At 32.5% G+C, this 24530-nt stretch overlaps 2 protein-coding genes across 2 annotated transcripts; both read right to left on the bottom strand.

Moving 5' to 3' along the window:
• Nucleotides 1-519: 519 nt before the first annotated feature.
• LOC128156612 (ankyrin repeat and SOCS box protein 3-like) lies at nucleotides 520-1968 on the bottom strand. Its single transcript, XM_052818806.1, has 4 exons — nucleotides 1749-1968; nucleotides 1541-1642; nucleotides 1232-1438; nucleotides 520-1129 (listed from the first exon to the last, which is right to left on the bottom strand). The coding sequence occupies exons 1-4, from the start codon at nucleotides 1966-1968 to the stop codon at nucleotides 966-968; spliced, it is 693 nt and encodes a 230-aa protein (XP_052674766.1). The 3' UTR covers nucleotides 520-965.
• A 7836-nt stretch (nucleotides 1969-9804) lies between these two features.
• LOC128155653 (uncharacterized) lies at nucleotides 9805-20469 on the bottom strand. Its single transcript, XM_052817467.1, has 8 exons — nucleotides 20350-20469; nucleotides 13879-13959; nucleotides 13542-13790; nucleotides 13369-13455; nucleotides 13094-13207; nucleotides 12739-12936; nucleotides 12427-12525; nucleotides 9805-12310 (listed from the first exon to the last, which is right to left on the bottom strand). The coding sequence occupies exons 2-8, from the start codon at nucleotides 13954-13956 to the stop codon at nucleotides 12143-12145; spliced, it is 993 nt and encodes a 330-aa protein (XP_052673427.1). The 5' UTR covers nucleotides 13957-13959; nucleotides 20350-20469; the 3' UTR covers nucleotides 9805-12142.
• Nucleotides 20470-24530: the final 4061 nt, after the last annotated feature.

A 24530-nucleotide genomic window follows, 5' to 3' on the forward strand; every position in this document is an offset into this window, starting at 1 on the left:
TGCATTAATATCTTTTAAGAAATCAATTAGTTATAGGTTTTTACTGAAAGGAAATCATTCGTTCTTAACGTAGAACTTTGTACTTTGAACTTCGATTTATAAAAAAAGTATTCTACCATAGATTTCGAATACACATTTGTTGCTGACATGATTTGCAATGCTATTCTGAGACATTGTAAAGTTCAAATTCGCCATTAGATGTCACCTGACTTATATGGCATTAATTGCTTTTCTGCAAAGAAAGTCCGTTTATTGATTTTCAGTAATCCCTCAGGTAAATGCCAAGGGTTTTTTCCAGACATTTCAAACCACGATTTAGTTTTCTACACAAATATTTAATCATTTACTATGATTTAAAGTCCCAGTAGTTTATCAAATATACTTGACTGGCTTTTTAATCAACTTTTCCAAAGTGCAATTCGTCTTCTATAGTAGTATGTAGAAAATGTAAGCTTATTTGTTTGTTTGCATTAACGTAATACCGTTGTGAACACAAAAAACCCAAAATAATCATGCTTTGAATATTTTTTATTTAGAATACAGCCAATTCAAACAAGACAATGCTACCTTAAAAGTACAACAATTTATAATGGTATTTGCACAACACGTGCAGAGTTTGTTTTACATTATAATTCTCATATTCATCAAATGCAGTCGTTTGATGTAAATCATTTGTCACAATCGTCCATTCTTTGGTAATGTCTCTTTTTACGTACACGGACTTTCGCATTTGTAGCAGTCCTTTCGAACTATCACCGGCCCGAACTATAACGGGGCCTATGCCAAAGCAAGACCGCCTGGTGGAGATCTTTGAGGCACTTTAGTTTTCACTGCTCACCCTTGTTATCGAAAACAAAAAACAAGGTAGGCGTGTATGGACAGGTACAGGTGACCTTGAAAGGTCATTGCACAGTTTATCTCCAAACGGTACGGAGATATTTGCCTACACAAACTCCTGGAGACGCTCATGAGTACTTGGTTATCCTAATGGACTGACGAAAGCTTGGAAGACGTTTCATTTTCAAGCTAATTTTCCTCACAAGTGTGGGGATTTTCCTTTCTTGTTGTTTCTGATACGTAACAATCTCTTCTCGGGATATTTCATCTATCTTTTCTTTTATTTTATAATCTAAAATTATTAAATACAAAATTAATTCATTTTATAACATATAGCAGTATATTGGAAAAATAAGTGACAAGACTGGATGTGGATTATCTAATAGATACTTACCACATTGGAGCAGTATCCGAATAATTCTGGCACAGTCCCGCCTCTCTCCTCTAGTGATGTGAAGCAGAGCAGACTGACCTAAATCATCCACGCTGTTCACGTCACTTCCGTGCTTGATCAGGTACTCGGCAATTTCAAATTTTCCGTCCTCCAAAGCGAGCAGAAGTGGAGTTTTACCTAAGTTGTCTGTAGCATTGACATTTGCTCCTACAAGAAGTAAGTTTCAGACGTAAGTTTCTATCAACGGTATTTAATCATTCCATTATCACATAAATTCAAATGTATATAAAAACCGTTTTGCTTTCTCACCTGCTTTGATTAGATGTCTGACCATTCTGATGTCGTCCATTTCTACAGCAAGCATCAAGGCTGTCCTCTCTTCAAAATTAGACAACTCCAAATCGCAGTCGCCTAAAACATAATTATAAAATGAGAGGATTGCAATAAAGATTTTCATAGAAAGTTTGTTCTCTCAAAGATACTTGATAAGAATCAAACAGATCTGTACTTTTCCTACCATATGTAAGTAAGGTGTCAAGCATTTCTATATTTCCATTCACAATGGGAATGAACAGAAGAGGGTCCCCATTTATATCAGATGTATTGGAAGTTTTTCCGCAGTTCACCAGTTTCAAAAGTGTTTTGGTGTCACCACTTTCTACAACACGAAGCATGACTTGGTCAACCGACACTGCTGAATTTTCCATCTTAGTTTGAATGGTTGTTGTCGTTTGCATTAGGTAAACGATACTGAAATGTTAACTACTCTCCCTTATATACATGCAGAGTTAATGTATGCATCGCTTCTTACTTTTCATTGGTTGAGACAAAATCTATTAAAATATGAGCATCTGTCTGTTGCGGTTACACTGTAATAATACAAATTAATTATCTCTAATTTTTTAATCATCAATAGCTCATATTTTGACAAGTTATGGTTTTTGTGAATAATTATCTAGACATGCAGAGACAATAAGCTTTGATGATTAAAAGATAAAATGTATCTCACGTACCTTTAAAGAAATAGAAAAATGAAATGTTTTGTTCACGTCAAGAACTTTTAGGAATGTTTCTCCCCAAGACCTTGAAAAAAGTGTGCATTTAGGTCAGGCAAAGTGCATATTACGTTAGTTACATTTCCGTCTCCCGTTTCTTAGAACTACTGTTCAAAGGTAATAGATTTTTACCCTACTAGAACTTTTTTTTAATAAAGAAATGCATTTAAAAAACCGAAGTAAATAAGTACTTTTCTAATTGAATATGGTGAGTGTAGGAATATTATAATCTTTAAAAAACCATTTGATTTCAATTTGAATCGGAATACACTTTTACTTATTAAAGTATGAAATAACCATTAATTCGTTCGATTTTCATTTTCAGTTCTTTAAGTAGTAAAAGCCTGTATTTTAATAGCATTTATGAATGGTCTTAAATTTTGGAATGCACTTAAATTTGGATTTCCAAGTTTTCTTAAACCTCATGCATATTTAGATATTTTACTTAAAAAAGACATTAATAATAATAAATGTGATTCCTTTTCGTCAACATTCCCAACATCTGTAACAATATATCTTCATCACCCGCATTTAATGTTTTATCTTTCAATTATTTGATATGGAAGGGCATGCTATACGTATGATCAATTTCTTAAACGAGATAAGATACCGAAAAAAACACGTCGATAAATCAAAATCATCAACAGTCTTGATTGAAGTCATCATTTCGTAAGTTTAAAGGTCGATACAACGACCTTGTCATCAAATGCAATCCTTTGCTAGGTCAAATGCTGACATACTTTTTCATACTAATTGTGAGGCCATTATTATATATCGAATTGTCAACGGATTTTCCCGATTACGACAGAGCATAAGGCGGGTGTCACCGGTCAGCAGAGGATGCTTTCTCCTCCATGGCACCTGATCCTGCTTCTTTTTTGGGTCCGTATTTGCTCTGCTCCTTATTTGTATTTTTCTTTTCTTTCGCTACATTTCATTTTTTATATGTTTACTACTTTGGAAATCTTAGCAAAGAAATAACAAGTATTCCTTTTAAAGGAATGATCGGCAATAATGATATATTGATAGCTAGAAGCAATCAACATGATCAGTTTGATATAAAATAATTTAAAAAGTACTGTATTTTTACAAAATATAGAATATTTTGAATCTGTACACCATAATTTCATCATTATAAACCGTCAACAAATTTTATTTTGAAATAAAGTTGGGGAAAGCCGTTCGTAAACTCCTTGTCTAGTTTTATATTTTTAACGTATCTTCTTCTTCTTCTTCTTAAGAATACTGAATAGCTAGGGCTCTTCAAAGAGCATTAACACGTATACAAAGAAAGAGTTGTATTAAAATAATTTAATGCGACTAAAAAACATTGAATGCCATCATAACTTGCTATTGAGGTCGCATTATAACGTAACCTTGTTTTTAAATCAAGCCGTCTTCCTAGCTACTATTATGCAACATCAATAGATCGAGGTCAGTTCATGGAGCATCTTCTTATGATTGAGGTCAGTTCATCGAGGTCAACTGCATTACTGAATGAATCTTTCAATCGAAATTCTTACGCGTGAGACAAAATGTGCATTCTTGAATTAACAGGTCGAACTGTATTTTATTAATGTTTGCATGAATTGAAATAAAACTGAGTAAAATGTTATATAAATACTAAACCAAACTTCAAGTTTTTATAAGAACTACTTATGCAAGCGGAATGTGTTCGCACGTGGAAGCCTTTGCCGGATGCCTCATATGGACACAACAGTGATCGGCCGAAGCCGATCACAAAAATGCTATCGCAACCAGAGATAAAACAGCGATCAAAGATTTGTAGCACTTCTTGGTTTTGAACTAAAGATATGTAACAAAAAGGATTAAAAACGGGATTCGTTAAATTTCTGAAGAATGTTTTTTTATTTCACCTTAATAAATTTAATGAAAGAAGAAATAAGGGTTCAATTATAACGATTCAAGAGTTAATTAAATGAAAATGAACCTTGTATGCGCCGAAGAATCAAGATATCTTAAATACATTAACAGCTTGCGACCTTCCTGTTTATTATGGTGTTAAAGTATGTCTTTCAAATTGTAAAATTATTCAAATAATTAGGTGGATTAATTCATTACTACTTCATTGATATATACCAGGACTCGAGGTATTATTTACAGCTATAGAGGTGAAAGGTTTAGTATGCTCAGACGCCATTCAAGTTCATAGGGATTGTCTGCATTAATTTTTAATTTCTAAACAGGAATGGTATGTCAAAGAAGCGTTGTCATGTATTTCTATACAGACCATAGTGATATTGAGATTTACATACTTCATTCATGTTGTCCATTTCTCAGCCAATTGTGTACAGCGGCTGGGTTTTATTGAATGCAGAATACACCTCTGCTTACTCCAGCACGTTTCGTTTCATTTTCCTGTACCACTTAATTTAACATGATATAACCTTGTCAGCTCATCATCATGTCTCTACTTTAGGTCTTAATTTCAAAGATGTACAATTTTTTGCACCTTTAAGTTCATTCTTGCAATACAAACTTTGTTATACACCAGTTATCTTGACGCAAGTCAACTTTGTAAAGATGTCTAGATGAAACAAACTCGTAAACAAATTCTTGTCAAATTGGCACCTTTTCAAACCCTAGTTGACATAACGTAAGATCAGATCATCTGTAATAAATATATTTTTACGATTTTTCATTTTCACAATTTCTAAGCTGTTACAAAATACAGATGAAAGATCAAACTAATTTAAGACATGCTAGATTATTTTTATATTATATAAAAGAATCAGCATTTACATATTGTACCCCTAACGTGTGCATTGAAATTAAAATGCCCCTTTAGATACATCCCGAATTTCATGTTGTACTTTCATGCATCGCTGTTGTAACAGGGACAACTATTTTGAAATAGTATGGAAACATCAAAAAATTGATTATTTATTTAGAAATAAATAAAATTGTGATGAGTATATAAACGGACTATGACGCTAGATTTTCTAAAATAAAAGCCAAGCCGTTAACATTGTAGGTGTATGTTTCTTGAACTTAAATCTGAATATAATAAAGGCAATATTAAGACTATTGGTTTTTGAAGGCACTCATTTCTATTGCATTTTATTTCATGACAACTCAGGAGACAGTTGGAGACTCAGTGGGTCATGACACTCGCAACATTCCTAACATTTGTTTAGACAACCTTCCTTTTCTTCTGATCAGGTAAGCTCAAATGACAATAAGTAACACACTAAATACTCATGACAGGAATAGTATTTGTGTTATTACAGTTCTAGTAAGATCCATGCCATGTTTGATATTTTATGGCAGGTATATCGTGTGTAGCATAAAACTATCGACATAATCCGGGAACGCAGATGCGGTGGGAAGATGATTTATTTTTTGTTGACATTAACATAATTATCGAACTAATCACTTTTTTGACATTTCATAACTAAAAACAACGTATACTTTTGTTTTATAATTGACATAAAGAACAAAATATGGGGGAAGAACAAATACAAAATATATATTTGGCTGGTTTTAAATATCCATTGATTGTTAATTTTAGTCAAATGTCCTTAAATATGTCAAACAGGCATGCATCAGTTACAGAATTCTAATGAATGTTGCTGTCACTCAGGATGAAACTGGAAGGAATTTTAAAAATATCTTTCACGCAATTTCGAATGCCAGCATGACCATGGATCATATCTATGAATTAAAATTGGTTGCAACAAATTACTTCACAAAGGCAAAAATTGGCTTCACATATTAACTAATATTTTTTAAATATACAAATATGATTTTTGTTAAAGTCGTCTTAATCTCTCTGAATCTGCATTCAAATGTTGTTTAGTGACTTGCCATGTTATCTGGAGTTGATCATTAAGTGCTTAGGAAATGAGAGTTTAAAAGATATTATGATCATTATCAATGATAAGCGGGAACAGTTAAACTTAAAAAAAACATTCTAAAAATCGTGAATAATACTTAAACATGTTTTAAAATCTGTAAGAAGATAATATTTTTCTAAGTATTGGACAGTGTTTTCTTACATATTTTTCACATAGGAAGTAGTGGAAACTTTCCTTGTCAATTTACATGTATTTTTTTTATCATTACCATTAATAGAACAATAAAAGTAGTTTAAGACTAATATCAAATTAAAAAATAAAACGTGTAAAATAAGTTATGGTTAGGGTTAAAGTAAAACAAAAAGATATATTAAAAAAACCCACCGAAAATCTGCGTACATATACCTCTATATATCTTTAGTATTATAAAATTCTTAAATATGCAAACATTTATTTTTGGTAGTGTAAAATAAAATTTCCGTCGAAATGGCAACCGATTGCATTTCACGAAAGAGGTTCACCATGGAATCCTGACTAATGCCCTGAGTTGTGTTTATTCTTTATCAAGTGGACTTTCATTTCGAAAGCCTTTTCTCGTAATTCATCTTCATTTTTTAAAGAATATACTACACAAAATGTTTTCTCATTAAAGAATCGTAATAATTTTCATGAAAATTTTTAATGAATCATATTCAATGCCTCTAAATCTTAAAATAAGTCGCTTTCAAAGTCCTGTTGAAAATAAAAAAAAAGCATCAAACTGACATACATGTATCTGTACTACAATTTGTTTGGTTACCATTTTATGAGTTTTAAAACAATGAAATGAGATAAAACAGAAGCTTGGAAATAATATAAATATGTGGAGTCAATTTGATTTGACCTATTTAATTTTCCGCGTTTAGTAATAAAACAACTTTCGGGTCTTCCTTGACGGAGATTCACCAATAACTGTTAGACTAAGACATTAACGTCTATTTACTCGTTAACTACAGGAAAACGTGATAATAATTGGTTAAAAACCACATGGGGGAGTATTGCTATTAATTGCTTTTACATAGGCTTTGTCAATAGTATACATGATGTATTTCACTCAACTTCCTGGAATGAATCAACTGACAGGTGACATGAACTAAAGAAAGAAAAAAACCCCGCACGATTATTTGGGCCCGCAACCCCCTCCCCCTTTCACAAAAAATAAATAATTCATAAATAATTGAGATACTTTCATTTTATTCATTTCATATTCTGTGAGTATCATAATTGTACAATGAGAACAATGCATTTTGCTGTAGATCTTTTGTGGATGGATGTAATTGGCCCCATTCTTTCATAGAGTAATCTGCATTGTTGTAAACCCATCTGAACAGTAGAACTCACTCCGCACTTTTGTATAATTTTGCTGTACTTAAGTTTCCTGTTCAGCATATTGTAGAATACCCGGTGCAGTTGTATCTTTATGGCTATTCAAGACTGTTCTATACGATTGTTCTATACGATTTAAGACTGTTCTGCACACAATAAGACAGCCCTGCGCCCTTTTTCTGCTGTATGCATTGGGTTAACACCGTTTTAATTAGATTTGGCAGATTTTCCACACTGTTAAAGACTTTTCTACATATTCGTTGACTTTTTTTCAGTAGTTTAGCTTTCTTCAACAAAGTCAACTGCTTTGCACTGGTGTAGAACTGTCATCTAGATCACACGGATTGCTTCAGAAGGACCTTTCTGTAGAGAAATAACTTCTGGATCTAGATTCTCTTCAGCTCTTTTTCTCTCTCGTATTGTTGTTTTGAAGATCGTGAATGTATTTCACTTTCTCAGCAATCTTCTTCCAGACGCTGGTCATTGTCAGGCTTTTCGCTGTAGATCTCATTTCCGTCAACTGTTGGTACGTAGAAACTGATAAGATGAAATATCAAGAGAATATTGAGAAACCCATCGCTCTCCTTTATATACCTGTGAGACAGGTAAACAAAGCGATGATTGGTAGGAACAGTATTCAATGAAACAACAGACCAACTGCTTGTGGCAATCATTACACAACGAACGATGAGCGTTCTGCGGTGAGGTTGTCTGTTGGTGATTAATTACTAGGTATTTTATATCTTGTACAAACATTTTAAACAGTTAACTATGTCACTCGCAACCAATAGAATTCCTTGTTTAATATCATTTGAGTAGACAACAAAACCTTTCACAGGCAATAATTTTTTCTCATAACGCTTCCGCTATTCTCTAGAGCGAGTTTACAGATCTAGTAAATACATTTGGCATCACATTAAATTCAATAAACAATAAAACATATTTAACAAACAATAAATAAATTAAAGATCCCAAAGGTAAATATTATTAACCTCTGTACAAAATATCACCGAAATAACAGCAAAAATCCTATCTTATAAATCAATTACCGTTTCAAGAATATCCTTTTCATATATTTCACAATTCATCACGTTTTTGATATTTCAAATCTTTATACATGTAGTTTGTGTTAGTTTCATCTTCTTACTACACCACTGATATGCCTATAAAGTTTGCATTATAATCATTCATTACGATCATTGTCTATTAAAAGCATTCAATTCTATACATATCGTAAGTTTGAATGTGATTAAATGTGAACGTTTTTGCATGAATTTATCATCAATTTTAATTATTTCCTCGATAATTAATTAAGTTTTGATCGTGACTGGTACTTAATCATAATCCGAATTAATCTCAATATTCATTGATAAGTCAATGTGTTTTTATTTTTAAAAAATGTAAAACAACTTAATCTTGTTTTATGCATTAACATCAGTCGATATTAATGAAGATATCAGTTATTATGCTTTCACGATTTTAAAATTTTAAATTTCACAATATTTGGCCAAAAATCATGATTTTATTTTTTTAAGAAAGACACAAGTTATAAAATCCAAAGCGAAAGTTGAACTTATGACTTACTGATTCGTAATGAACGTTCTTACTTATTGTACTACGCTGTTAGGTAACAACTTAGAAAAAGATAAAAATGTTAAGTTATACCTATTGTGTTAGTTTCTTTCGAAAAGAAGTACGACACACTATGGAGGTCTCTCATACCATCTTAAGTTCTAGTTTAACTTAATTTTTTTTGGTGTGCAGTCGTTAGTCCTTACTCAGCTAAACTATGTGTTTCTTCATGCTTCTTTCCATGATTGATTTTTAAGTTTGAGAATAAAAAAATGTCTCGATCCATATACGTATATTTATTTATATTTCAATACTATCCCATAAATAGCATGCTTTAAATCTTTGCTAAAAAAACTATTTCACAATTTAAATGTCCATAACATTGATAAGACTAATTGTGTAATCATCAGTATGGGGGCAAAAAAAACTTTCAGAGACACCAAATCGACAGTACTATAGTATGCTTTGGAGTATCTGTTTGCTTTTTATTTTAAGAGTAAAATGTAATTTCTTCAGTTAACCTTGGTTATACTTGAGGGTGGTAAGAACCCATGGAAGTATATTTGAACGATATTAAGTAAAAGGTATTTTAGTGTATTTTTTTCATATAAGCTATTTGAGAATGTGTTTTTCCTCAGAGAAATCAATGATGTAATATAGACAATGAGCCTAAACACTATATATAACACTATATAACAAAAAATAAATAAGAGTCGGATTGAATCTAATACTGTTTAACAAATATAATAAACTTAGCTAATTGAATGAAATCCTGTAGAGGGGAAAAATAGCAAAACTGATTTTATTGACAACTGATTAACATATTCAAAAGTTAATAAATCCGATATCGTTAACTGCTTGAAAGAATTTCTTTCAACATCAAGCCTCTTATGGACGGTTGCTTTATAGTTTTTAAAGAAGGGTTTTTTTAATGCCTCAATGAACCACATGGTAGTTATGTTAAAACATTGTTCGCTCTACTTATTACTTCGATTTTTGGTGTGGATAAAAATGACAATAACAAACTGTTAACCATCTCAAAAATCGATAAAACGAAATACAAATTCAAAGCGGAGCAACACGGACCTAAAAAAGATAAAGGTAGGATCAGGTGCCTAGGAGGAGTAAGCATGATCTGGTGAAAAGTCCGTAGACAATTAGATGATTAGTTATGGTCTAACAATTAGTATTAAAAACGTAAGTCAGCGTGCGACCCAGTGCAGTGGAAGATTGTATTTGCTGACAAGCTCGTTGTATCAACCATAAAACTTACGAAAAGATGACTTCAGACGAGACTGTTGCTAGCCCTGTTTTATCAACCTGTTTGTCGGTAGCTTGCCTCGCCTTAGAAACTGTGCATACGAAGAATATGCCCTTATGTATCGAATTAACTGAGAGACAAAAACATCATATGTAGGTGATGAAGGTATATTGCTACGTAAGTGAGGAAAGTTGACTCTAGAAAAATTGAAGTCATCGCGTTTTTCAACAAATGACGCAGACTCTGCTGTATCTTTTATTTCAAGTTCACTGGGATATATCGAGTCAACGTAAAATTGTTAATCAATAAGACGTCGTCGATATACCTTAATGTTGAGTTGAAGGCCACAGCAAGTGATTTAATTTTTTCACCTACAAGTTTTTAAATAAATTTTGCTTCATACGAAAATAAATAGGTCTGCTAACAATGGGGCACAATTGATACCCATGGGAATTCCAAAAAGCGACAACAAATACTAGATAAATAAAGCAAAGTAAATCCACGGGTACTCTGGACTGCCTTATGACTGAGTCTTACTAATTTAGTTGTCAATATAATTTAACCTTATAAAATTAGATAGATGGAACTGTCTTTAGAAAAGGTTTCATCGAAGAGTTGTATAATTTGGACAACGCGCAGTTTAATGATAAAGTAATCAAATGTCGTAAATACAGGTTTTTGTGCTAGCACTTCTAGGGAATATTTCAATAATGCAAAAAGAAATAGTCCAACATTCAGATTAGCAACTAGTGATCATTATTTTGGAAATGAAATTCAAACCAACATATTGATTCACTGCTCTCTGGGGGTATATGGGTAAAATAATTAAGCAACAACTTCACAAAAGTTTGATTCAAAAATATTTGCTTACAAAATTTTTTGGAGCTTTTTTAATGGCTTTTTTTAATTACAGAACTGATTTAACAGACATTTATTCTTTTATTATGATCATCGGATTCATGTGCTCATGAATATTTTAAACCTTTATGAGGTTATGGAATCAAGTTTCTGTTGTTGCATTCTGTCGACAATCAATTGCACCACATGAGGTAATACTGGTTTCAAAGAAATATACCGAGTTAAATGCAAATGTCTAGTCATTGGATACTTTTTGACGAAAATATTCAGTCTGCATTTTTCTCTTATTTATTCAATTAAATTTCACCTTACAAGAAAAAAAAATAAAACAATATGGTCAATAGATTGACAATTAAACAAACAAAGTAATAAAACAAAATACAAGATAATATCTTAGCAAAAATATGTAAATAGAGAATACATATGTGTCAATCTCACGCGTACATCAATTTTAGTGCACAATGTACTATATAAAATACTATATTAAACAGTGTTCAGATTGACGATAAAATTTGCGTGATCTGTGACGCTACCGTTTTTTTTCTCTTAGTTTAAAACTTAAGAATAAAATCAGTGAATAAAAAAGATGATTATTTTTTCCATTTGATAATTTTCGCAAATCTAAGTAAAAATATTCTACCATAAGGAAGTTCTAGAATGTATTGAAATGTTTCAACAATATGATATACAAATGGATAAATGTCAAGTCAAATTCTAAACTATTTATTTACATGAAGCAAAGTTAATTCTTATTTTCTGTTTACTCTACGTACCTTTACGATAAACATGATAGTCGTAACCCCCCCCCCCCCAATAAATATAATCGATAGCCATCGGATAATAAGCCATCTTGTGATGAAAAAGATATCTAAATATATATCTGAAACTTTAAAAGCGTACATTACAAACGTCAAACATCATAATGAATGTAAGATTGAAATGTTTATCTATTTACATCGTTTTGATTTTCACTCTCGGTCCTTTAAGTTAAACTCTCATTCCGCTCAGTACTCGTGTTCTTGTTTGTAGTACCATTCCCATCATTTTTATTTCTGTTCTCTTGGTCTCCAGGGCATGTTTTGTTTTTAGTACTGAATTTGAAGCAAGCACACTCTATTGCATAAACCAGCACAAGGATTACTTCAGCTATCTATAAAACGACAGGGTTTCCCAAAATTAAAGTTGAGTCAAAATTATATTTATAAATTTTATCTTACTGTTTGTCACTAGATGCCAGAACTCTACCTTACACTTAAAAAAACTTACCTCCAAAGTCCCAATGGTGAGTAGAGAAACTTGTAGCAGGATAATTATGCATTCATCGATGTTTGTAACACTTAACGGCTTGATAGCGATCATACAGTTCTGTTAATTATTTTATTCGCACAAAATATTAGAAAGAAAAATGTATCAATATATGTTATAGGTTAACAGGTTTTCAAAAAGCTTTGTCTTTTACAATTCTTATGGTTTGTTTTATTGCAGCATATCATAATAAAGATTAATGTGTGAATTTTTTGAACTAATTATTTTACATCAATAACAAACAAATGGCGGGATAAAAATACTTATATTTACCGATTTATAGGTCCCAGGAGTGACAGAGGAATGACAGGCGGTCGGTGCACTTTCATAATCGTCCTCTGAGACACCATTGCAGCAGGTCTTTGGGATCTGGGAAGATGTTGCCTGACAGGAACCGGATGTAGTACACCACGGAGTGCTTTCAAAGTCGTTGGTCGTTCCTTCAACTTGGTTTATACCACAACAGTCGTACTGAAAGTTAAAAACAGATATTGTAGAATCTATCATTATTAGTCATCAAAATAAATCTGGATTTTGGATACAAATCCATTTCTATTTGTGTTTTGATATGGTATACATTTTATAAGAACTTTGAAGATTTGTGTTATAGAACATTTTGCTATCTTACCTTGATGAAGAACTTGTTCCAGCTATTTGAGATTGGATTACTACTACTGATGTTGTCTGAAGTGTAATTTTTCTCCAGTGATTCGATCATTGTTGACTTTAATTGACCAAAGTCCTAGACAGAAACATTAAAACAAATTAAATATTTGTCTTGTTTGTTGATCATAAACAAACACATTTTCGTCACACTTGGTCTAAATAACATTCACTTAACATTCTCTTTTTCAATTATAACTGACTTTATATCTTTTTTCAAGCAAAAGAAATGGTACATACTATATCTGATTTTTCTGCTTCGGCTTTCATAACATCATTATAGGATTTTACCATTATGTATGAAAAAAGGATTCCAACACAAGCAAGCTGTAAACATATAAACATTTAGTGACCAAATATATTGTATTTATACAAACAAATGAAAAAGTGAAAATTGTTGTTGTAGTACTTACTATAGAGAACAATGCCAGTTTCAATTTTTCAGGCATCAACCTAAAAAATGATATTATTATAAAAAGAATAAAATTCACAACTAACACTCCTATTCCCCAATCACGTAGACTTGTAGACTTCTCCTTAATATTTTTGTTAGGACAAGGAGCGGTGACGTCCAGACCAAGTAAATCAATGGCCTTCTCTAAATCACATGGTTTGACAATTGAAATCTGTGTACTTGAGGCTATCAACACAATAGCTGACACCTAAAACACAGAATAAAACAAGACCAAGAGAAAGGTGCATGAAATATGTCGAAAATATGTATAAAGAACGCATTTGGAATATGTATACCGTAAGTATTCCTTTCAAAGCCAGCAATACATAGCACGTTCTGCTATCCTCATCATGTTTTAAATCCAATAAAGGCATTTCCTGTGAAAAATTAAGACTTTTACAATCGTGATGCATTAATATGTGCTGTGGCAAGATTTATGATATCTTTGCTAGTTAGTGTAAAAAGTGAATTAATCGTCTCCGAAACTGCAAGTAATACGTAATACGTAATACTGCCTTCTAAATAAAATAAAATAATGCACTCTGCACCTTGATAACGTAATTTTATTCATAGATTTTAGGATGTATCCTTTCCGTATTAAAAATGTTATTATCAATATATACTTTTATTCATTACATTTTTAAAAAAAAATGATGGCCTGATTTTATATTTTATTATGATAAAAACTTATTTTTAAAAAAACCTATCAACTTGAATTTTATTTGTATAGGTGTGTTACGTATCCGTTATCGTATAAAATGTTTATCTCTTTTAACTTGCAAGTCATTTACCGCTTTAATTCTTTAACAAAACCTAACTAAACTAGATGCTGTCATTAGACAGTAATACCCGCACCATGTGTTTGCCCCTAAATAACACTGTTTTATACCAGTTTAATTCAAAAATGAAGGCCACATGCAAACTCCGGTAATACATTTAAAAATTATAATTTTCATAACTGAAGGATGAGATCCCTGCCCATATGATAATACACATCGTGACATGAGCAGCACTTTATGTGCAATTTGGGGTAGAACTGTTTGCAGTGAATTTTCAGTTAATCAATAATCTTAACATTTTATGTCATAGGAAGTATAATGGTCTATATAATTATTACAAACAAAATTAAAAATTAAATTATGCCCCCTCCCCGTGGCGGTTGCCGGTTTTAGATTTGCTTCTGTGTGCCTACATGAACATCATCGTGTGCACAGATTTAGAGAAGGGGTGGGAGTGAGGGGTCCAGACCCCCCTCCCCATGAAAATTCGTAAATTACCAAAAATACACCTTGGACCCCAATGCTCTTACAAACATGTAAACGCTCTAACCCATTGCGCTTCAATGTTAGGTAACATTATTTGGGGGGTAAATATTTAATCAATAGTCAACATACTTTATTAATTGTTTATCTCAATAGGAAGTATACATGTACATCACAATATGCAGGTGTCCTGCACCACCTTAAAGCTGTTATTTATCTAATAAAATAGTGCAAGTGGATTTGAAGAATAGGTCATAAAAATACATGCATGTTACAAATGAATGATCTTTGTCTGAAGTTACGTACACAACACAGGTCTGCATGTCTCATTAGCGGGTACTAGTTTTACCCAGCTCTTCGATTAGATGGGTTAACGTGTATACATACATGGGTGTTGCTAAAACGCGGAACGGAAAACGGAACGGAAGGAAAACGGAAAATCTTATACAGTGTATAATGTTATTTACCTCATAGATTTGTTAAGTATGCTAAAACGATATACTTTATGTACCTTTTTAATTTTTTTTGAAAGATTAGCAATATTAGATTATTTATTCAAGAATATTTATTTCCTCAAAATTAACAGTACATGCATTGACCACTTTATTCTGTCCCAAAATATCCTCGATTCACTTTTTGCTGTATACATGTATTTATATATACCTCAGGGTTCAAGCGATTCTCTTTTAGAAGCATTAAACATTCTCATTATTCTTTCTTTAAAACGTCCTCTCTAGCTTATCAGCTGGTATAAATACACGGCTAAAAATAAAGAAGTCTACGGGGTTTTGCATTTTAACAGACCCGGATGATGGTGTTGAAAAATTGTGCAAGGTTCTCTGAGTGACTTCCAAATGGAGAAAAGATGTCAACATTTTCCATTATAAATCGTCCAAATGTGCTGCATGAATATTTTGGGATCGACAGACTATAGTCCCAATATATAATCGGAAAATCAAACCAGGCAACGTCTAGAGCTCTCTATTCGGATCATATGTATATAGCTGCTGGAATAAACAACTGCATGCTTTGTAATGCAAACGTGAACAAAATTGCATTGCTAAAAATACTAGTTTCACAAATTACTAGTTTCACAAATTACCGGGTATTTTAATGTTTACTGTATTTTAATTTTTTAATGTCGTCAGTCCTACAGTTTTTTTCTTCCATCTCAATGATACAGTATCGTCTGTATGATAAAAGATCGTCTAGAACACCAAAATTCAATTTTGATGTAAGTATATACATGTACATCATATTTGAAAATAATATAAAAATACTCAAAACACGCATAAAACGCTTTCACTAACTGCGTACGTTACGCTAATATGCCAGCAATACCATATAAGAGAAATAAGTAAAAAGTTATAGCTAATTTGCTCGTTTAATCATGTTAATGTTTCACAATTCGTATACATTTGACTTTTCCGTTTCGTACTCAACTAAAGCCGAATGAATACAATGCTATAATTGATAGACATTCATATGAATATTAATAAGATAGCAACATGTTGATAATCATTCATTAGATATAAATAAAAGATACAAAGTAAATCGTTTCTGGCCAGTCTATACCCTTTTTAAGGGATAAACGTGATGATATTTTCCATTCCGTTCCGTTTTCCGTTCCGCGTTTTAGCAACACCCATACATACATGTCTGTGTTTTCCGTATGCAGAAAAGGATTACGGTAGTTAAGATCAGCTAAAGGAATTCATTATTGTGTTTTAATTGGATTATCATTATGATGTTGACCAATTTAGGTAAGCATAAATACATGTAGTAGCAGCAGCACAATATAATAAGATGCCAGCATGGGATTCCTGCCAGCATACATACACATGTATATAAGTTCTACTTTCACTTTCTAAATGTAATCTCCCTTTGACAGCATACTGTATCATCATCTTTTAATATTTAAATAAGCTTATCATCGTTACCTATCCTATCGCATTTGTAAAGTTTCTAGTTTAGTTTTTAGTTTCTAGTTTTTAGTTGCAAAAGTTATTTTTTTCATTTGTCAGACTGCATGCACTGTTGAGTTGACCCCATATTGACCCTGTATAAACAATTTCTTATTAAATTTGTGTATTTCATATGTAAGTAAGTGTAGACACTTATATTTTTTATATGAGTAATAATAGGAAGGAAGGAGTATTTCTTTCTTTAATGTATTATAATGCATCAAATACAATGTAGGTCATGACCTTATGGGACTGTTCTGACCCCACGAAACAGGAAAATACAAAATATCTTCTAAAGTCATTATGATGCATCAACTGGTGTAAAGTACATTAATGACCCCCAGGTGTTGTCTTTAACCCCCCCCCCCCCCCCCACCCCCCCCCCCTCCGCCTTTATGAAATAGGAAATGATATGATACACGTACTGTATATTTTGTTAACTTCTGAGATCTGAGATCCTCATCCCTAAACCGTTTAATTTATTTTTGCTCTTTGTGTCATTGCGCGTAAAATTGTATTGTAAGATTATGCCCCCTTGGAGACACCCTGACATTTCAGAACTAGAAATAATAATGTATTTTATCTTATTCATATGTTATACAGTAGTGCATGTTTGATCCATGTGGGTAATTCCTAGCCTAATGATGTCACTGCTTTGTTTAGGAGACTTTACAATTGCCCCAAATAGGTGAATACACATGGCAGTGATGCATATAACATTTTGTTTATAAATCTTAAAAATTGAATTAAGCAATTTCCAAAATGTTAATGTGAATCACGAGAGAAAAAGCAATCAAGAAATGATTTAAAATTTGCTACTGTACACATGTAAGAATGTATTAAGAAGACTGAATCTTTATATTAAGCAGGTTAGATTGGGGGGGGGGGATGAATGTGGAGTATAAACATTTATAATTTGAATCATTTATTGTTATTAATTAATTTTAACTTGTCAATGAATACTACTTATTGATCCCAAGGTAGAAATATGACCTCTGATCGTATCTCAATAGATCATTTGTCAATTATGCAAGGTGTAATGTAATTTTTTTTAAGAATAACATTTTTTACCAGTTTATAAAAGTTTTTAGACACCCAAATTATATTTTGATTTTAATAGATTATTCGACAAGGAAGGGGGGGGGGGGGAGAGAACAGTTTATATTTGAGTTTGTTTGGGAGTGGGGGTTCCAAGTCATATATTTGACAATTTTTTAATGTAATTTAAAATAAGACTAAGCCATACTACAGCCATGAACATGAATAGTATAGAACAAAACACAAACTAATACATGTACATGTATATATACATAGGAAGTATTACAAAACAGATGATTGATCTATATCTGGGTTCTTAAATTGAATCATATATCATGTACATATAATATTATTGTTTCTTTGTTCAAGGCATTTAAGATGGTATGTATGTCATGATCCCAAGTGCTCTTCCTGAAATTATCAAATATCATAAAAACCATTGAGATCCCCACCTTAATCCAAAGATATTATTCCTCCTTAGGTCATGCAGGCGCATCAGATCATTATGGCATGTAAGTCATGAACCTAAGGGGTCATCCTGACCCCCTTAGAATCAGAAATTGTCAATTATCTTTAAATTATTGATGTTTGATGATCCTATCTCTATTTAATCTTTATTAATTATTAAGTCTCCTGAATGAAGTTTGGAGACTTATTGTTTTTGTACGGTTCTTAATACATGTATATATTCTTCATTTTCTTTTTCTTCTTTCCCGCTCTGAACTTGTTTCTCAGAGATGGCTGAACATAATTGTACAAAACTCTAGGATATGATAGGCCTGCAAATCTAGTTGTGCACCCTGGTTTGATTTTTCTCATTTTGGGTTAGACAACCACTTTTCGGGGTAGGGGGGGGGGGAGGGGGGGTGTCAAAAGGGTGTGGGGTCTAACATTGAACCTTGTAGAAAGAATCATAGACTCTATTGTAAATGGTAACTTGAAAACGGACAAAGATAATAATATAGGGTTTTCATAATCATATATTGGCTGTTACTGGCAATATATAGGGTTTATTAGATCTGACCCCTGGGGTCATCCCCACCCCCCAGGAATTTGAAATTACCATATATCTCAGAAACTGTTATAATCATGACCCCTAAACCATATATATTCATGTTTCTGATGTCAAGGGGCATCAAATGTTATGTAGGTCATAGGCCCTGTGGGTGGTCCTGACGCCCTCAAACAGCAAGTCCCTTAATATCTTCAAAACAGTTGAGATCCCCACCCTTAAACCATATATATTCTTGTACCTTGTGTCAAGGGGCATCAAACGGTATGTAGGTCATGGGCCCCGGGGGTTGTCATGACCCCCCTTGAACAGGAAGTGCACGAATATCTCGAAAACGGTTGAGATCCCCACCCCTTAACCATATATATTCTTGATCCTTAAAGGGCATCAAAAGGTATGTACCGGTAGGTAATGGGCCTCAGGGTTAAATTTAATTTTTCAAAACCGTATTAATGCACATCTATGGAACAGTTCCTTTCATATCCCAAGATATGATGTGTCTATCCATTAAATCATAAAAGGAGTTCTAGGATCTATGTTTTTTTTAAAGTGATAAACGTCAATTTTCTGCTACATTTTGACTCCCCGGATGAAATTTAAATTTTGAAAACCTTACTGCACATCTATAGAACAGTCCCTATCATATCCCAAGATATGATTGTCTATCCATTAAATCATAAGAGGAGCTCTTGGATCAATGTTTGATTTTTTAGTGATAAACGTCAATTTTCTGCTACTATTTGACTCCCAGGATGAAATTTAATTTTTTAAAACCTTATTGCACATCTATAGGACAGCCCCAATTATATCCCAAGAGATGATGTAGCTACTCCAAAAGTTGTAAGAGGAGTTCTGGGAACCATATTTTTTTTGCCAAAAAACGTCATTTTTTGTTGCCCACTGATCCCCTTAATTAAAAAAAAAATTCTGGAACCTGATCATGCCTCAATATGACACCCCCAATCATATTCTAGAAGATCATTTGGCTACTGCTTAAAAAAATGACGTTTTTTAAACCAGTTTTTTTTGTAAAAAAACGTCATTTTTTAGCCATTAAATGACCCCCAGGACAAAATTGAAAATTCCGAAACCTTATTGCGCATCTATAGGATACCCTAAAACATATTCCAAAAGATGATTTGTCTACTTTTGAAAATGTAGGAGGAGTTCGAGGAAGAAGGTTTTTTGTGAAAAAACGTCATTTTTTACCAATTATTTGACCCCCAGGACTAACAGAGAATTTTTGAAACTTTTTTACAAAACAACATGATACCCCAAATCAAACTCCAAGAGTTCAGTTTGCTGGTTTATAAGATGTAAGAGCAGTTTGAGAAAGTAAAACGTGACAGACGGACGGACAGACGGACGGACGGACGGACGGACGGAACAGGGTAACAACAATATACCCGAACTTTCTTTAGAAAGTGCGGGTATAACAACAAAATAAAATCCATTGGAAAAATTAAATGTTATATGTGTTTATCTATTTACCTTCTGGTAAAATTATTTTTTCCTCCTTTTCTCTAAAGTTTTCTTGTCATGGATGGACACGTCATCTACAATAAGTATCTCAACACCATGGTAATACGGATTGACTGCCTCGAACGAAGGGTATGTTAATGTGTGTTACATAACTCAGTCTTTTATTGACTGTTTTTATTGATAATATGATGTAACACAATACAATTTTAATGGTTTTAACCTTTTTTATTCACTTAAAAATGACATCGTATCAAGTTTCTGTTTTGTTGTACAAATTGTGCATTATTGGTGCAATAAACATTGCAGATTCTATCAAATTGCAAGAGCTACTTGAGGAGATAAAATTTAAATCGATTTTATTTTAATCCGTTTGACAAAACAGCAAGTCTGTGCATTGCTGATTTTGCCAATGACAATGGATAGGCAACTCTGTCATAAAAAACCTCCATTCATTTAATTGGTACCGAGCTCAGCAAAAGACGAGCAAAGCCCGCCTCGCATATCCGCCTCGCGAAGCGAGGATTAATGGTAACACGTATATATAAGAAAATCTGTGAGAAGTGAGGAGTACTATGGACGAAATTTTTTTTTCCAGCACTGGCCGCCGCAATATTGGCCGCCATTTGTTTTAAATGTTAGTTTTATATATATGTATTGATTGACCACCATTTATCGATGTTTATTGCTCCTAAACTCGATTAAAAACGTTACAATGATTCAATTAAAGGTTATTTAAATTAAAAGAAATTAAAGCGGAAGTCAATTCAAATTTCAGTAGTGCTTCAATCAGGAACACGACTAGTTCTATATATGTCCTATCTAATTACCAGATAGAAATTTAAATCATTAACACCAAGGAACTGATCTTGCAGGTACTGAATATAGTATTAAATTTTATTACTACGGTAGTCAACATTTGAATTAACTTGATAAATAATGAAAGAAGAAATAAATAATTTACTCTCTTCGGCTATATCCGGAGATACTACTTGTACGTTCTACGTATGAAAAATGTCGTAAGAATGTAGACTGAGCTCGCGACGTTTAGTTTAACTTAGGCTGATGATTTGAGTAAGCAACTAAGCGGATCCTACTGTGTGTATTTTAATTAAATTTTGTTCTACAAAAATCAAACTGTGTTAACTCTTCGCTCGATCCAACGAGAGTTAGATTTGATAAATCAGTCGGTACAGCAATTCTTACAAAACGATAGTTTTCTCAGACAAAATGTGCAAACGTTGTTGAAAAGTATAACAAAAAGATAATAGGCCTTGACGATCGCATCAATCATCTACATCTACACGAATTGATGTTGGAATGATACGTAGTTAAAAAGGTTTGCGTGTTTTGTGATAGTGTCAGTTTGTTTATATTATATTTTGAAGAATGCGTGAGAAAATGTATGATAAAAATAACAGTACCAATTTATTAAAAAAAATTAGGCTAGGAATGTGATGGAGTTTGGAAAGCTCTTCAGATTGATTAAAAGCTATGTGTTTATTGGTCTTTACTTGTAAAACGGCTGAAATACGAACTCTAAACTAAGAAACATAAGTAGCAATAAACATTATAAAGGCATTAATCCTTGCAATGAAAACCCCACGAAAGTGATCAGGAATATTTATATATTATTAGACTGTTCTTAAGTTAAAAATTTAATCCTGTACTTCCTTTGCCCTCTAAATGTCCAGGAGTAGAAAAGATAACAATTTTGGCTCAGTTAAAAAAAAGACTGTTTGACCCCCAGGTTAATTAGATATGAAATAATGATACAAGCATACTTACTCGTTATGATTATGAAATTAGTTTGTTATCTAGATTATGAGAGGATTTTAAAAGAAATAGTATATTTTTTCTATATGATTAATTGATCCCAGCCTAAATTCAAAATACTTGACACAGAAGATTTGATAATTTTAGTACGTTTCAGTACAGGTTTTAATATTTTATTATTTTATCTTGCTCGTTATAACCTTGTTAAAATCTTCCGTTTCCAACGGAAGACCTTACAGTGATTGTAGTGTTTTTTCTTTCATTCTTATTTTTTTCTCCTCTTTTGTCGGTAGTATTTCTCAAAGATGGCTCAATAGATTTCCCTGAAATTTTCAGGGATGATAGAAAATGATAATATCTCGAGGTGATTTTTTTCATTTTTTCAAAATTCATTTCCGGTCGTCCGTTTCCTGTCCCGCGACAAAAGCTTGTGGCATCGAGATCTCAGAAACGATTAAGACTTGAACATCCAAACTTTGTGGGATGATAGAATTATTGTTGTAGATGTGTTTAAACTATTTTGTTTTGTTCGTCACAACTTCCGGTCGTCCCCGGCAGCTCTTCCAAAATTATTTTGTTTATGTATTTTATTTATTTTACATAGAATGAATTTGATAGTATAAATTCTTACATGTGTCATCTAATATGTTTTACGGTGTGACCGTTGGGGCGAGCGCAGAAAAAAACTACACATCTCTCATCATTGCTAATCTGCAAACCATGGACTTGGCCCAACCAGGAAACTTTGGCTTTAAATACAAAGCTGTTTGAGTTTTTTAAAATGTAAATACAATCATGATTTATCAATCCTTTACTCTTTGATAATGATCATATTAAATTCAGTAAACAATAAATTGCGTGTCTTTGTTAATTCTCATTTTGTTCCTTATTGTTATCTGTGTTTTAATTATTTTCCTCTGACACATCAATTTTGTTTTAATGTTTTTCATCTTTGTACGCTATGTCTTTACTTTAGACATGTGCCCTCCCATTTTTTTTAAATATGGGATATCCAATATTATTTAAAGGTTTGGCAACATATGCAGCTAACAAATACATGTAGGTATTTTAACTGTTTCTTTTTTTTCTTTTTTGTTTTCTTATTTATTACAAAATGACGTGGCTGCACGTAGTTCTAATAATAATCAAACTTTTTTTAAATACATTTTTATCACCTACCTAACGTATACATATATGATTAGATCAATATGACAGTAAATTAAGCATGGAACTCGCATGTATATTTAGTAAGCAAAAAAAAAGAAAAAAAAAAAGAAATGCGAACAAAACTAATCTGCCGAAGAGTTGCCGTTACCATTGAGTACCTACAGTCTACTGCAAGTTACACCCAGCACAGATGCTTGATCCACCTCTAAATGTATTGCGCGAGATCACTGTGACGTCATATTTACCTTTCTTTTGCACTCGTAAACTGTCGGAAAAATTCGGGGAGGAAATGACGTCATATGTCAGCAAAAGTTGATAGATACAATTTTGTTCGTAAGCATATATGTGTTGTTTACTTTAGTGGTTTTAAAGGATTTTTTTTATTGTTAAATGAAATAAATGTATTCGATTTAGAGGTAAGAATTTTCCTTAGAAACGCTTTCTGTTCGACCATGTTGCTATGTACCGCAAAGGATTATTGGGATATGTAGAACTATTTCACGCAGGTCCACAAAATTTTCTTTGAACAATGTGCTGATTTCAACTCGAATTTCCTCCGTTCGTACACGTTGTCTATGAAGCTCGCTACGCGAGCGGCGCTTCGCGCCGCCTCGCTGCGCTCGCTATTAATGTTAAATTGACAAAAACATTATACTTCAGGTGAGATATGTCAATTATCTCAGGTAGCTTTTTAAAAAGAAATATTTTTCCCACGAGATCTAAAAAAAAGTGATCAACACACGAAACTTTCAGGGATGATAGACATTTGAATGAAAATTTGTTTAACTGCTTTTAATTTGTCGACCGTCACTTCCGGTCCACACAGGAAGAGTGCACACAAATCATGTTGTTTATAAGTTAAAATGTTTTTCCTTGGCAATTTTAGATAAATTGATAGGCAATAAAGTCTTGTTTTCTAATGATTAACAAATACTAACTTTCATTTTCATTTAGCACTTCCGTTTGTCCGTTTCCTGTCCCGAGACAAAATACTTTGACTACTCTATATCTATAAAACGGTAATGACTTAAACAAATAAACTTTGTAGAATGATAGATCTATTAATGTAGATGAGTTAATATTTTTTTGTTTTGTTCGTCGTAACTTCTGGTCGTCACCGTATGCACCTCAAAAATTATTATTTTTACACATTAAATTCCTTTTCTACAGAATAAATATAAAAATATAAATCTATACAAAGGGTATCAATGCAATGTCAAATCAACCAAAAAAAAATCTACTTCCGGAGA

The sequence above is a fragment of the Crassostrea angulata genome, chromosome 7, assembly GCF_025612915.1.
Source record: "Crassostrea angulata isolate pt1a10 chromosome 7, ASM2561291v2, whole genome shotgun sequence".
Taxonomy (NCBI): domain Eukaryota; kingdom Metazoa; phylum Mollusca; class Bivalvia; order Ostreida; family Ostreidae; genus Magallana; species Magallana angulata.

Coding starts and splice junctions, on each gene's coding strand:
- LOC128156612 (XM_052818806.1), bottom strand. CDS start 1,968: ATGCAAACGACAACAACCATTCAAACTAAGATGGAAAATTCAGCAGTG. Junction 1,643..1,748: donor TGACACCTTACTTACATATG/GTAGGAAAAGTA, acceptor ATTATGTTTTAG/GCGACTGCGATTTGGAGTTG. Junction 1,130..1,231: donor TCGGATACTGCTCCAATGTG/GTAAGTATCTAT, acceptor TAATAATTTTAG/ATTATAAAATAAAAGAAAAG.
- LOC128155653 (XM_052817467.1), bottom strand. CDS start 13,956: ATGCCTTTATTGGATTTAAAACATGATGAGGATAGCAGAACGTGCTAT. Junction 12,937..13,093: donor GGAACAAGTTCTTCATCAAG/GTAAGATAGCAA, acceptor TTTAACTTTCAG/TACGACTGTTGTGGTATAAA. Junction 12,311..12,426: donor TCACCATTGGGACTTTGGAG/GTAAGTTTTTTT, acceptor GTCGTTTTATAG/ATAGCTGAAGTAATCCTTGT.